The 14,093-nt window shown below is 42.4% G+C and overlaps 1 protein-coding gene across 5 annotated transcripts in view; it reads left to right on the top strand.

Moving 5' to 3' along the window:
- The window catches only part of ptpra.S (protein tyrosine phosphatase, receptor type A S homeolog), an 83,487-nt gene extending 69,766 nt beyond the window's left edge, over window positions 1–13,721 (top strand). For 4 of the 5 annotated variants that reach the window (XM_041573403.1, XM_041573405.1, XM_041573398.1 and 1 more), the window contains 12 exons: window positions 1,214–1,311; window positions 1,435–1,554; window positions 3,177–3,343; window positions 4,907–5,042; window positions 5,158–5,307; window positions 5,426–5,519; window positions 5,762–5,838; window positions 10,369–10,503; window positions 10,795–10,920; window positions 11,009–11,160; window positions 12,320–12,455; window positions 13,206–13,721. In XM_041573403.1, coding sequence (XP_041429337.1) covers window positions 1,214–1,311; window positions 1,435–1,554; window positions 3,177–3,343; window positions 4,907–5,042; window positions 5,158–5,307; window positions 5,426–5,519; window positions 5,762–5,838; window positions 10,369–10,503; window positions 10,795–10,920; window positions 11,009–11,160; window positions 12,320–12,455; window positions 13,206–13,280 — 1,466 coding nt within the window. In that variant the 3' untranslated portion in view covers window positions 13,281–13,721. 5 annotated transcript variants of the gene reach the window in all.
- Window positions 13,722–14,093: the final 372 nt, after the last annotated feature.

Below are 14,093 nucleotides of genomic sequence, written 5' to 3'. Positions count from 1 at the left end.
AGCCCTTATTTGGCACCCTAGGAACATTTTTCATGCTTGTGTTGCTCCCCGAATCTTTTTACTCTCAGGAATAAAAGGTTGGGGACCCCTTATGTAGAGAGTGATATTGTGAGACAATTTTTTGAGTTATTTCGCTTTTTATTCAGCGACTCTCCACTTTCCAATTTAAGCAGTCTGGTTGCTAAGATTTAAATTACCCTAGCAACCATACGTTGATTAGAATAAGAGACTGGAATATGAATAGGAGAGGCCTGAGTAGAAAGATGAGGAATAAAAAATAGCAATAACAATACTAAGGATGCACCGAATCCAGGATTAGGTTTGGGATTCGGCCTTTTTCAGCAGGATTTAGATTCGGCCGAATCCTTCTGCAAGGCTGAACCAAATCTGAATCCTAATTTGCATATGCAAATTAGGCGCGAGGAGGGAAATCGTGTGACATTTTGTAGGAAGTAAAAAAAAATTCCCCTTCCCACCCCTAATTTGCATATTCGGTTCGGTATTCGGCCGAATCTTTCGGGAAGGATTTGGGGGTTCGGCCAAATCCAAAATCGTGGATTTGGTGCATCCCTAAATAATACATATGTAGCCTTACAGAGCATTTGTTTGCTGGGAAGGGTCAAAAGAAGAAGAAGGCAAATCATTTAAAAACTATAACAAATGAAAAACGAAGGCCAATTGAAAAATACTTAGAAATAGCCATTCTATAACATACTACAAGTTAATTACAGGTTACTATGATGTAGAGAGGGAGACAATTTGCAATTGGTTTTGATTTTTTATTATTTGTGGGTTTTTGAGTTTTTATTCAGCAGCTCTTTGTAATTTCAGCCATCTGGTTGCTAGGTCTGAATTCCCCTAGTAACCATACATTGATATGAATAAGAGACTGGAATATGAATAGGAGAGGCCTGAATAGAAAGATGAGGACTAAAAAGTAGCAATAACAATACATTTGTAGCCTTACAGAGCTTTTATTTTTTAGATGGGGTCAGTGACCCCCAATTGAAAGCTGGAGAGAGTCAGAAGAAGAAGGCAAATCTTTCAAAAACTATAAAAAATGAAGGGCAATTGAAAAGATGCTTAGAATTAGTCATTTTATAACATACTACGAGTTAATTAGAGGGGACGCACCCCGTTAAGGAATGTATTTAATGGCGACGCTTGACGTGTCTGGACCCATAATGCTTTGCATTTCTCTCGCTACCAAAAGGCCCAAAAGAGGAGACGGTGAATGATTTCTGGAGGATGATCTGGGAGCAAAACACGGCAACCATCGTCATGGTAACAAATCTGAAGGAAAGAAAAGAGGTAAGTGGGGGGTGTTTGATACCTACATTTATATCAGAAGCAGGGGCTGCATGGAATCACATGACCAACTCGGTTAGGGACTGATTGTTATCACATATATAATATTATATTTTGTGCCCGCAGTGCAAATGTGCTCAGTACTGGCCGGACCAGGGGTGCTGGACCTACGGGAATATCCGAGTGTCGGTGGAAGACATGACCGTCCTGGTGGATTACACTGTGCGCAAGTTCTGCATCCAGCAGGTAACCCCGACATTCCCATTGTTTCCATTCCAAGGGACCGGGAGAAGTTCTTTGCTTTGATACATCAGTAGAAGTGCTTTTAGGACCCTGGGTGGGTGGTTTTCTGCTCAATCTGCAGAATCAGATCCTTATTCTTTATCCCGGAAAATCCTGGTGCCGCTGTCCCACTCCTTTTACTCTTCAAGTCCAGCACCACAAATCTCATAGAGTAAAAATGCCTTTATTTGGAACACTTGGCAGGACCTGGATAAGCGACGTTTCAGGCTACAAACTGCCTTTCCTCAATCTCACCAAACACTAGACGTTCAAATACTTTTATATTGCGCCATCTAATGACATTATCGTTACTAAATCCTGTTAACTCTTAACTGGTTACACAACCAAATGTTAGCCATAATCCTAAAATATCTGCTAAACCCAAGATTAAAAAACAATTAAAGGGCATGTAAAGGCAAAGAAAAAAAATCCCATCTTTACTTTCTTTAATGAAAAAGAACTCTCAATCCCTCAGCACTCTCAAGAAATTAAATCTAGATACAAAGGGAATACGATATATTTCTCTTTTTTTGTCGGCCCTTTACCATATTAGTTCTATCCGATTTCTCTATCTCCTCCTGTTGTTTTTGTAAAAGTTTATTAGGATACCCTCTCTCTCTCTCTCTCTCTCTCTCTCTCTCTCTCTCTCTCTCTCTCTCTCTCTCTCTCTTTCTCTCTCTCTCTCTCTCTCTCTCTCTCTCTCTCTCTCTCTCTCTTTCTCTCTTTCTCTCTTTCTCTCTTTCTCTCTTTCTCTCTTTCTCTCTTTCTCTCTTTCTCTCTTTCTCTCTTTCTCTCTCTCTCTCTCTCTCTCTCTCTCTCTCTCTCTCTCTCTCTCTCTCTCTCTGTCTCTCTCTGTCTCTCTCTCTTATATTCTGTACGAACTCCTTTGGGGTCCAATGTGGCCTCGTAACATTCCAATTGTTACCATTTCCATTCCAAGAAAATATAAAATTAGGGAAAAGTGTTATTCATAATATATACCGGTAGGTGGGACCACAAAACAACAATGTAAAGTGAGGGGAAACTTTAAATCAGGGGATTTAAAATTGAGGTTTCAATGTATCAGTGGAGGTGGTTTTAGGACCCTGGGTGGGTGCTTATCTGTGACTGAACTGCAGAACAAAATGCAAACGCATCTCCCATGAGTGTACACTAGGGCTACATACACTAGGGGGCGCTTCAGGCTACATACACTAGGGGGCGCTGCAGGCTACATACACTAGGGGGCGCTGCAGGCTACATACACTAGGGGGCGCTGCAGGCTACATACACTAGGGGGCTCTGCAGGCTACATACACTAGGGGGCGCTGCAGGCTACATACACTAGGGGGCGCTGCAGGCTACATACACTAGGGGGCGCTGCAGGCTACATACACTAGGGGGCGCTGCAGGCTACATACACTAGGGGGCGCTGCAGGCTACATACACTAGGGGGGCGCTGCAGGCTACATACACTAGGGGGCGCTGCAGGCTACATACACTAGGGGGCGCTGCAGGCTACATACACTAGGGGGCGCTGCAGGCTACATATAGTGCTGCACATTATACACAGAATACAAAGAGACATTCTTGTTGTTTTTATGTAGGTTGGGGACGTCACCAACAAGAAGCCCCAGCGGCTCATCACTCAGTTCCACTTCACCAGCTGGCCTGATTTCGGGGTGCCTTTTACTCCTATTGGGATGCTCAAGTTCCTAAAGAAAGTGAAGAACTGCAACCCGCAGTATGCGGGCGCCATTGTGGTACACTGCAGGTCAGTGAGTGGAGGTGCAGCTGGAGCCTGCGGGGAACTGTGTAGCAGGGTTGCCATGTCGGCTACAAAACCAGCCCAAAACTAGCCAAGGGGCACTTCACAAGTAGCCCACAAATAGCACAATATGTGCAGTGAAAAAAAAAAGTCTAAAAAATAAATGAATATATGTGAAAATACGCCTTTCTTAAATTTTCACTTTTTCCAAGAAGCAAAATGGGACAGATTTGCACGGCACCAGGGGCTTAACTACAGAGGGGACCCAGGAGATATAGGGGCCCCCATAAGGCCTTAATACATATACAGTTTCAATAAATATCGGTAAAGCAGGTCAACCTCTAGACATTTCAGTGGCCTGCAGATATTTGCCCCAAAATTGCCTGAAATTGAGGAAAGTCACCGGAAAATGTGAGAACGATTAAAGGGATACTGTCATGGGGAAACTTTTTTTTTTTTTTCAAAACACATCAGTTAATAGTGCTGCTCCAGCAGAATTCTGCAATGAAATCAGTTTCTCAAAACAGCAAACAGATTTTTTTATATTCAGTTTTAAAATCTGACATGGGGCTAGACATATTGTCAATTTCCCCAGGTGCCCCCAGTCATGTGACTTGTGCTCTAATAAACTTCAGTCACTCTTGACTGTACTGCAAGTTGCAGTCATATCATCCCCCCCCTCCTAGCAGCCAAACAGAACAATGGGAAGGAAACCAGATAGCAGCTCCCTAACACAAGATAACAGTTGTCTGGTAGATCTAAGAACAGCACTTAAAGGGATACTGTCATGGGAAAAAAATTGACAAAATGTCTAGCCCCATGTCAGATTTCAAAATTGAATATAAAAAAAATCTGTTTGCTCTTTTGAAAAATGGATTTCAGTGCAGAATTCTGCTGGAGTAGCACTATTAACTGATTCATTTTGAAAAAAACTTTTTTTCCCATGACAGTATCCCTTTAATAGTAAAATCCAGGTCCCACTGAGACACGTTCAGTTACATTGAGTAGGAGAAACAACAGCCTGCCAGAAAGCAGTTCCATCCTAAAGTGCTGGCTCTTTCTGAAATCACATGACCAGGCAAAATGACCTGAGATGCACCTACACACCAATATTACAACTAAATACACTTGTTGGTTCAGGAATGACATTTTATATTGTACAGTGAATTATTTGCAGTGTAAACAGTGTCATTTAGAAATAAAAACAACACCAAAAAAATGATGACAGAATCCCTTTGAGTGACGGGAGACTGGGGTACAGAGCCCAAAATCTGGTAACTCCCGACTTCTACACACGTCCGTCCCATTGCATGCTGGGTATTGTAGTCTTACATTAAACTTGACAACTGGCAAATTATTAAACAAAAACTACATTACCCAACATGCATTGGGAGACGCAGGCTTTGGTTTCCAAAGTACAAACCAGCCAAAGGCCCAACAAGTAGCCCAAATCTGTACCTTGGCTAGTTCAAAACCCACCTGTGCTTTCAATTAGTAGCCCAGTTTGACTGGAAAACCACCAACCTGCTGTGTAGTGTCCAGTGCGTAATGTTGTGCTCTTGTCCACAGTGCGGGGGTGGGACGCACGGGCACGTTTATGGTCATAGACGCCATGTTGGATATGATGAACACAGAAAAGAAAGTCGACGTTTACGGTTTCGTTACCCGGATCCGGGCGCAGCGCTGTCAGATGGTACAGACAGATGTAAGTATTGCCGTGCAGTTGCTATGGGTTACTAGACCCAGTGCAAAGTTCTATCCCCCTCGACAGAGTCCATGGTGGTCCTACAGAACCCTAGAACCCGCATTGTGTTCTTTAGATGCAGTACGTGTTCATTTACCAAGCGCTGCTGGAACATTTTCTGTACGGGGACACGGAGCTGGAGGTGACTTCGCTGGAGACCCACCTACAGAAATTGTACAGTAAATTTCCTGGGACCAACAGCACCGGCCTGGAGGAGGAGTTTAAGGTACTGTCCATCTGTTTCACAAAATCCATTTAAATTCCCGTGATCCCGGCTGGGGGTCCCACACGTTTCCTGCTTGTTCATAAATGTCCTGACCTCTATTCTTGTTGGGTTTTGGCAGAAACTGACCTCCATTAAAATCCAGAACGATAAGATGAGAACGGGCAACTTGCCGGCCAACATGAAGAAAAACCGAGTTCTCCAGATAATTCCATGTAAGTCTTTCCCAAAACGCACTATAGGAAGCGGGCGACTCTGCAGTGATGGAGAACAGGACACGAGCCTGTTGAAGAGTACAGGGAGTTGTAGTTTGACATAGAAGTACATTGTGGATCTCTGGAACCATGGGATGTAGGGATATAGGGCGGGTGCAATATCAGTACTTGGTACAAAACAGATGCAAATTCTCATGATCACTTTTTGTTTGTCTATTTTTATGTTCTTTCCTTCTATGCAGATGAGTTCAACAGGGTAATCATTCCAGTGAAGAGGGGCGAAGAAAATACGGATTATGTCAATGCCTCTTTCATTGATGTAAGTGATTTTGGGAGTCGGGGAAAGCACATTTTAATCCAGGGATTGTCATCTTGGAGTCAGGAAGGAATTTTTCCCCCTCTGAGGCAAATTGGAGAGGCTTCAAATTGGGTTTTTTGCCTTCCTCTGGATCAACTGGCAGTTAGGCAGGTTAAAATAGAGTTAAAGGTCATGTAAAGGTAAAAAAATAAAATCCCATATTTACTTTCTTTAATGAAAAAGAAACCTATCTCCAATATACTTTAATTAAAAAATGTGTACTGTTTTTATAAGAAACCTGACTGTATGCAGTGAAATTCTCACTTCATTTACTGCTGTGGATAGGAATTGTCAGACGGTCCCTAACTGCTCTGCAGGGAAACAATCATACTTATGAACAGCAGGGGGAGCCCCCGCCTTACTTCCCAGCCATGCAGAACTCAAGCAGCTTTGTTTGTTTCCCTGTAGAGCAGTCGGCGACTGTGTAGAGATTTGTATTGGATTTTATTTTTGCCTTTACATCCCCTTTACTGTTTCCAACTCCAGCTGCAGGGACAAAGATCATGGAGCCAGATTTAAACAGATAAACTGGGATTCTTTTTGGAGGATTATTTTGCTGCAGCCACTGGTTCTGCAGAGTTGGAGAAAGTTTGTATTAAACAACACAAAAACTATAAAATCCACATTAGATTACATGACAACACAGGACCCAGTGCAGTCTGTATATTCTGATTATTAATCAGTCTTGCTGTATCGGCTTCTGGCAGATATTATTTGACTTGTGCTGTTTTGATCATTTATGACGATCCCTAAGCAGCCCAGACCACACTGAGCATGTGCACAGTCTTAGTCTTGCAAAGATGTATAACAAAGTTCAAAGTTGTGGCCAACTTTGAAAGCATAAATCATTTGTTTGATTAGGCTTGTGGTGCAGTAAGTTCATGTTTATGTTTAGTATACAAAATACAGCATTTCTAGCCTTATTCTATTTTAGACTTAACTTCCCCTTTAAAAGGTTGAACTTGATGGACGTTTGTCTTTTTTCAACCTAACTTAACAGGGCTCATTTATAAACTTGACGCAGGGCAGATTGGTTCGGACAGTGAATAAATTTGCCCTGCGCATATATTCATTAATAAAGCTGAATAATAGCGTGCAAACAGAATTGCGATTTTTTTTTTTTCCGCAATTCAAATATCTATAAGCTTTTTAAATATGTCAAAAATCGAACATGGCGTTTGGTGGCGGAGAAAATATTTGCAAAACAGTTTTGCAAATTGCGAATTTAAGTTACTGTCCACGCTATTTTCGCCCACAACAACCTCGCACGGAGGGCGAACTCGCGCAAACACCCGTCTCATTTGCAAAAATGTATTCACAATGCGAATTCGCAAAAACCGCAAAGAAGGGCAAAGCGGTGCAATATTTTAGCATTCAGGAAAAAGCATTTGCAGTACAACCATTTGCAAATAAATATGCGCTGCAAGAACTTTATAAATGACTCCCACTATGTTACTATGTGTTCTTCATGTTGATGTGTAGGACATTTTCGGCAACCCAGACCTTGGGGTAACACAGTTGCCTTGGAAACAGCCAGTGGAAGTAGTAGGGTCAGTCTGTAGGAATGGCTGCAGTTTCACGGCTGAATATCACCTACTGAGCCAATCAGGACGCACAGTTTTCAGTAAAATGGCCAATAAACTAGTTCCTAGAATACAACATGAGTGTGTGACTAGTGTCGATCTCCCGGGTTGTTGCATCTCAGCCTCTCATTTTGCTCATTGCCGAATTGAGCTGGTGGATCCCATGTCGAGTTCTTCCTCTAGTGGCCATTACTGACTCGTTACCCCACAACTGCCAGTTTATGGTTGTTTTATCTCCTAGTAGCACCAACCTTTTAGCTTTCTAGCTTAAAACCAGGCTAAATTAGTGAGCTGTATGTGCAGCAGCTCCAACTGGAAGGGCAGGGGAGGCTGCTATACACCATCTGTTTATTGAGGGAAGCAGAAAAGACATCACAAGGACACAAACAGGCACTATGTCTCTAATGTTGGCACCAAGTTTGATTCAATACCAGGGCTAAAAAGTAAAAGAAAAAGTAAACCTTTACAATACTTGAATGTAAAATTGATGAGGGGGCTATTCTAAGCACTTTTGTAATTTACATTCATTATTTATTTTGTTTTTATTCCAAGATATTAAGGGATACATGTACTGTTAATATGAATGAATTTTGTTACAACAGCGCCACCTGCTGGTCATTTTCCCACCAGTCTGACCAGCAAGTAGTCAAGGAAGTTGTCAGGAGAAAGAAAGAGGCTGATGTTCTTCTGATTAAGGTGGCCATAGACGTAACAATTAGATCTTCCTTAGAAAAGATCTTTCCAGGAAATATTGTTTGTTTCAATAAACACGTGTAGAGCTGAATGGTCAGATATACATATAGAAACAATAAAATTCTACCTGTATCTGACCATTCAGCACTAACAATGGCCGATGTTTGGGTGCCTTCAAAGGCACCCGATCAAAAATTTCCGCCCAGCCCGATCGACGAGCCGACTGTCATCCAAGTCTTCTGCCAATATCGGTTGTCTTGTTTCCCAACCAAATTTGTTTCGTATGATATCTGTGCGTCTATAGGTGGTCATAGACCTAGAGATCCGCTCATTTGTCGATGTCGCGAAATGAGCGGATCTCTCATTGAGGTGGGCAATATCGGCTGATCCAATCGTGGGCCCTAGGGCCCAACAATCGGATAATAACGCATCCAATACGGACAGTTGGATCGTGGGACCGCATAAATGCACAGATGCGGCCACAATCTGACGGGATTTTTTAACCTGCACGATTGAGATTTGGCCAACTTTCGGCCAGATATTGATCGAGGAAGCCTGTCGGACGGCCCCACACAAAGGCCAATAAACTGCCGACTCTCGGCCCGTGTATGGCAGCTTTTATCGGCCCCTGAATGGGGGCCTTAAGGCAACAAAAATTAGAGACCTTTCTCACATCTTTCCTAATCAGAAGAACATCAGCCCCTTTCTTTCTCCTGACAACTTCCTTGACTACTTGGTGGTCAGACTGGTGGGAAACTGACCAGCAGGTGGCGCTGTTATAACAAAATTCATTCATATTAACACTACATGTATCCCTTAATATCTTGGAATAAAAACAAAATAAATAATGAAAGTACAATGCAAATGTGCTTAGAATAGTCCCCCCCCCCCGTCCATTTTACATTCACTTATTTTAATGGTTTACTTATTCTTTAAGATATTCATTAAGTGCAGTGTGAGGTCCATATTGTAATATGTATAATTAAAATGAAGGTGTCATGCAATGAAGACCTCTTGTGCAGGCTGTGGGCCATAAAATCTGTATTGAGGGGCCACCTCTTCAATCTGGGACATCCCTGGTGTAAGAGAAGTTGGGACATCCCATTAGTGGTGCTGAATACTGGCCTTCTGCCATGACTGTACCTGCCCATGAATGAATGCATTGAAGGAAGACCTGAAGGGAAACACAATCGGGTTCTGATACGTTTGCTCACTGAGTAACCACCGTGCCCCTCGAATAAGATCTCATTGGAGATGTTTATTAAGTTAATTCAGCCTTGATGAGCCTGGGACTCAAGGGACCAGCTTTCTGGAATTGGAGATTCCCCAGTGATACAAACTTCTATCAGGACCCACTGCTCCATAAAAGCTTCCCCCTCAATGATAACAGCCTTATTTATTTACTTCTTTTTCGGCTCTAAAGGCCCCCATACACGGGCCGATAAAAGCTGCCGACAGACCAAGACGGCAGGTTATTGGCCCATGTGTGGGGCCATCCAACGGGCGCCCCTGATCGATATCCGCCCGAAAGTTGGCCAGATGTTGATCGGGCAGGGTAAACAAATCCCGTTTGATCACGGCCCTAACTGTTTGTTCCATGATCTGACCGCCCTAGGGCTCTCGATCGGATCAGCCCGATATTGCCCACCTCAATGTGGCAGATCGGGGAGAGAACCGCTCGTTTGATGACATCACCAAACGAGTGGTTTCCCTGTGTATGGCCACCTTTAGGCTTTCAATAGCGTCTTATTTTATGTAACAAATAAGAAGGTACGTAAAAAAGTAGTGTTTCAGGCTGATTTATTGAATATTTCTGCAGAAACCCTAATAATCCCTCCCTTCACTTCCACTTCCTGCTCCCTGAATTCTCTGACTGTACAGGGGAGCCGGCGGCTCTCAGCTCACTGCACTGTAGGACAGGAACCAATCAGCAGATAGCAGGACCTGATAGGGAACTGAAGCCTGTCACTTGTGTGACTGCAGGGCTGTGATTGGCTGTCCCCCTCCTACTGTGCTTCTGGCAGGGACCGTTGGGACACGCCCACCCCTCATTTGAAACAGTGACCAGTGAACATCTAATAAAGGGCTATTTTTTAAAGAGAATATTAATTTTTAGCACCATGTAAAAGCAACACCATATATTACTTATAATTGTCTACAAAATTAGGGTTTTTTTCATTTATCCTATATGTCTCCATAATATTTGTTCCTCTAGGGCTATCGGCAAAAGGACTCGTACATCGCCGGCCAGGGGCCCTTACGGCATTCCTTAGAGGATTTCTGGAGGATGATTTGGGAGTGGAAGTCGTGCTCCATCGTCATGCTGACAGAGCTGGAGGAAAGAGGGCAGGTAAGAGTGCAACCCCCCATGCCAATGATTCTTTCCCTTGTATCTCAGAAGCCTATTGAACCCTCGTATGATGACTTTATATTATTTCTCAGGGTAATTGCCACTAATTATTCATTTACACATTTGCCTACTGCAGCAGTGATGTTAATTGGACCAATTATAGGTTTATTAGATCACTTATTGGAACTTCCCAGAATGCACACGGAGATGAAACTCAAAACACATTCTGAGCGACTAAAGAGCGAACTGCTCTCACTGTTACTTAGTCGCAATATTTTTGTCATTATTCAGGAAAAGTGTGCCCAGTACTGGCCTTCGGAAGGTACCATGTCGTTCGGGGATATCACCATAGAACTGAAGAAGGAGGAGGAAAGTGAAAGCTACACAGTGCGGGATATGTTTGTGACCAACACTAGGGTGGGTTCTCTTTTATGGCTTTTATGTTGACAAGACTACTGTGGCTTATTGAGGAACGTGGAGGTAACTGAGCTGCTCTCTCATGCAGGAAAACAAGTCCCGTCAAATTAGGCAATTCCATTTTCATGGTTGGCCGGAAGTCGGGATCCCAACAGACGGGAAAGGAATGATCAATATCATCGCCGCCGTACAGAAGCAGCAGCAGCAGTCTGGGAATCACCCAATCACTGTGCACTGCAGGTAATGGCTCTGGACAGACGTTATTGCTGAGCCGGCAGATAAAGATGCAAGTGAGGTTTTCAGGCAGTTGTTATATAAGCAAAAATGAAAGCAGCTCTGTCCCATATACCACTTTTACAAACGGGTTGCTACTTAATCTTTCAAATCAACGTAGCTGTTGAGCCCCACCTTTTTAAGTGCTCACCTAGTTTATACTGTGACCAGGGTGTGTAAACCCTTTTGGACAAGCTAAGACTTGAAGGGAAATGAACTCATCCAATGTATCGAGTAGCCCGGGTGCCTCACCACAAACTCGTAGCAGGAGGTGTCTGTGCAATTGTAGAGAAGAATCGGCAAGCACTCCGGATGCCACTCATAAGGTAAAAAGCAACTTTATTTTAGCAGTTTAAAAACATCGAATCCTGACGCGTTTCGCATCCTAAGATACGTAGTCATAGGCCTATGCCTAAGTATCTTAGGATATGAAACGTGTCAGGATTCAATGTTTTTAAACTGCTAAAATAAAGTTGCTTTTTACCTTAAGATACTTAGGTATAGGCCTATGACTACGTATCTTAGGATGTGAAACGCGTCAGGATTCGGTTTTTCCTGACCCACCCTGGCTTAATCCATCATTGGCATCTGCTCCAACCTCACAGTGGCAGAACTAGACCCCTCCGTGTAATTTTGGTTCCAAGCCTTGGCCTTGGCTCATGCTCGAATTTATCGATCACTGGGACTGGTTCTGGTAGAGCTTAAAGGGGCAAACTTGAGGAAGAATCCTAAAAATGACATCTTCCGTTTAAAGTGCAGTTGGTTTTTTTTTTTTTGCATTTGGTCTGCTAATTATTTTTTGCTGTTTGGTGAAAGTGACACTTTTTATCTCTGTTGCCCGTTCTTTGATTGATGAAATGTTGAAGTACAGTTCTTATGGACAACCTTGGATGTTGGGGATGATGGTAATTTGGCAATTAAACAATAGCTGGATCCATAGGTTGGATGGTTTTAAGTTCATAGAAATAATTGGCCAACAAAAACTTGTTTTCTCCCAACCCCAACACATTTCTAGACAGTTTTATTGGATGATGTTTTGTAGACTTGCCAACTGGCCTTTGTCCTTATGAAATGCCTACAGTTCTGTGACCAAGACTTGCCCCTAATGCTTGTGTTTGTCCCTTAGTGCTGGAGCTGGGAGGACGGGAACTTTTTGTGCTCTAAGCACGGTACTGGAGAGAGTAAAAGCAGAAGGCATCCTTGACGTCTTTCAAACAGTGAAAAGCTTGCGGTTACAGAGGCCACATATGGTCCAAACACTGGTATGTATGATGTCTCCCCAACATCTTATTTCAGGTTCCCGAGCCTCCAGTTTCCTCCATCATTCTAAAGAAGATGAATTATGATTGTTGTATTTCATTCATAAGTTGTTTTTTTTGTTTGGTTTTTTTACTTGACATTATTAGGGGATTCGGCTAAATCCCACAATCCTTCATGAAAGATTCGATCTGCATTGGCAGACTAGGGGCAGGAAAGGAAAAAACATTTTTCACTTTCTTGTTTTGTGACAAAAAGTTATGCGATTTCCCTTCCCACCCCTAATTTGCATATGCAAATTACAATTTGCATTCGGTTTGGACAGGCACAAGGATTCGCACGAATCCGAATCCTGCTGAAAAAGGCAGTATCCCGAACTGAATCCTGGATTTGGTGCATCCCTATTAAATATAAAGACCCAGTGGCTGCAAGAAGCCCTCTAAGGATGGTCTTCATCCATCAGTCTTTAATATATGTCCCAATAGTGCATCATCTTAAAGATATGGCAAGTATTCTGTCAAATCAAAATGCAGCACCCCAGCCCAGAGATCACTTGGGGTGCATCATCTCGTATATGCTTGCAAATAGGAATTCTGGGGCTCAGACAAATATGGCTTCCTCAAATGTCTTCAGTTCCCAAATGTTATCAATTAGTTAATGTTCCTATAGATTTTACTATTATAATAACTTTAATTGTAATGATAAAACAATGGGCAGAGAATAAAGTCATGGAATTCCTTTCTCCCCACGTTTAGGAGCAGTACGAGTTCTGCTACAGGGTGGTGCAGGAATACATCGACGCATTTTCGGATTACGCCAACTTCAAATGAATTCCGAGGAGGGGGACCCAGAGCGTGGCCTTCTTTAATATTTTGTAATATTCTATTTGTGAATATATCTAGACCATTGTATATATCTTAACTGTTTTAGCGGATTGGTACAATGTGCTTTATATTAGCTGGAGATTTTATATATGTAGCAAAGTGATTAGTGCCGGTAGCTCAATATATTTTTTTTAGCTTGATGTTTGTATTAATTGTTTCAATCATCTCCCTCTCATTGGGTTTTTTTTTTTTTTTTTTCTCAAAAAGTCCTCATTTTCATTTGTAAGACTGAGGCCCATCTAGATATTTCCGTGAGAGCACATGACAGCGGTAAAACTGTCACTTTTGCCGCCGTTGAGTTGCTTCAAGTGATTTTATCCTTGTAAATAAATCTATAAATAGAAAAATATATCATAGAATTTTTGTATTAAAAAAAAAATATAAATATATTAGTCTTGCGGTTATTGTTATGAACCACTAAGTTGGATTTCCCATGGAGCTGATAAAGTGTGTCTAGTGGGGAGAGGTTGGCTAAAGTGTCTTGATGCTGCACCGGCAGAATTGCTCCGTCCCTGCTTGAGCCCATCATTGCTGCTACATGTTTTATATAGTGATGAGAATATTTGTACATTCCAATTACCCCACTGTTTCATTACCCATCTGCTGTGAGTCTTCTGCTGGACCTTACCTTCAGTCTTATGCAACAGTGACGTGTTTATTTGTTATAATGGACCTATCCATGGAGAACCTGCTTTAGTCAGCTGAGTAGTTGGACAACCAGGATAAATGTAACCCACCAACCCTTTACTAACTCCTGTC

This window comes from Xenopus laevis, chromosome 1S, assembly GCF_017654675.1.
Source record: "Xenopus laevis strain J_2021 chromosome 1S, Xenopus_laevis_v10.1, whole genome shotgun sequence".
In the NCBI taxonomy this organism is placed as follows: Eukaryota; Metazoa; Chordata; class Amphibia; order Anura; family Pipidae; genus Xenopus; species Xenopus laevis.
Note: the sequence above shows the minus strand (reverse complement) of the source record. Positions and strands in the feature narration are given on the sequence as shown.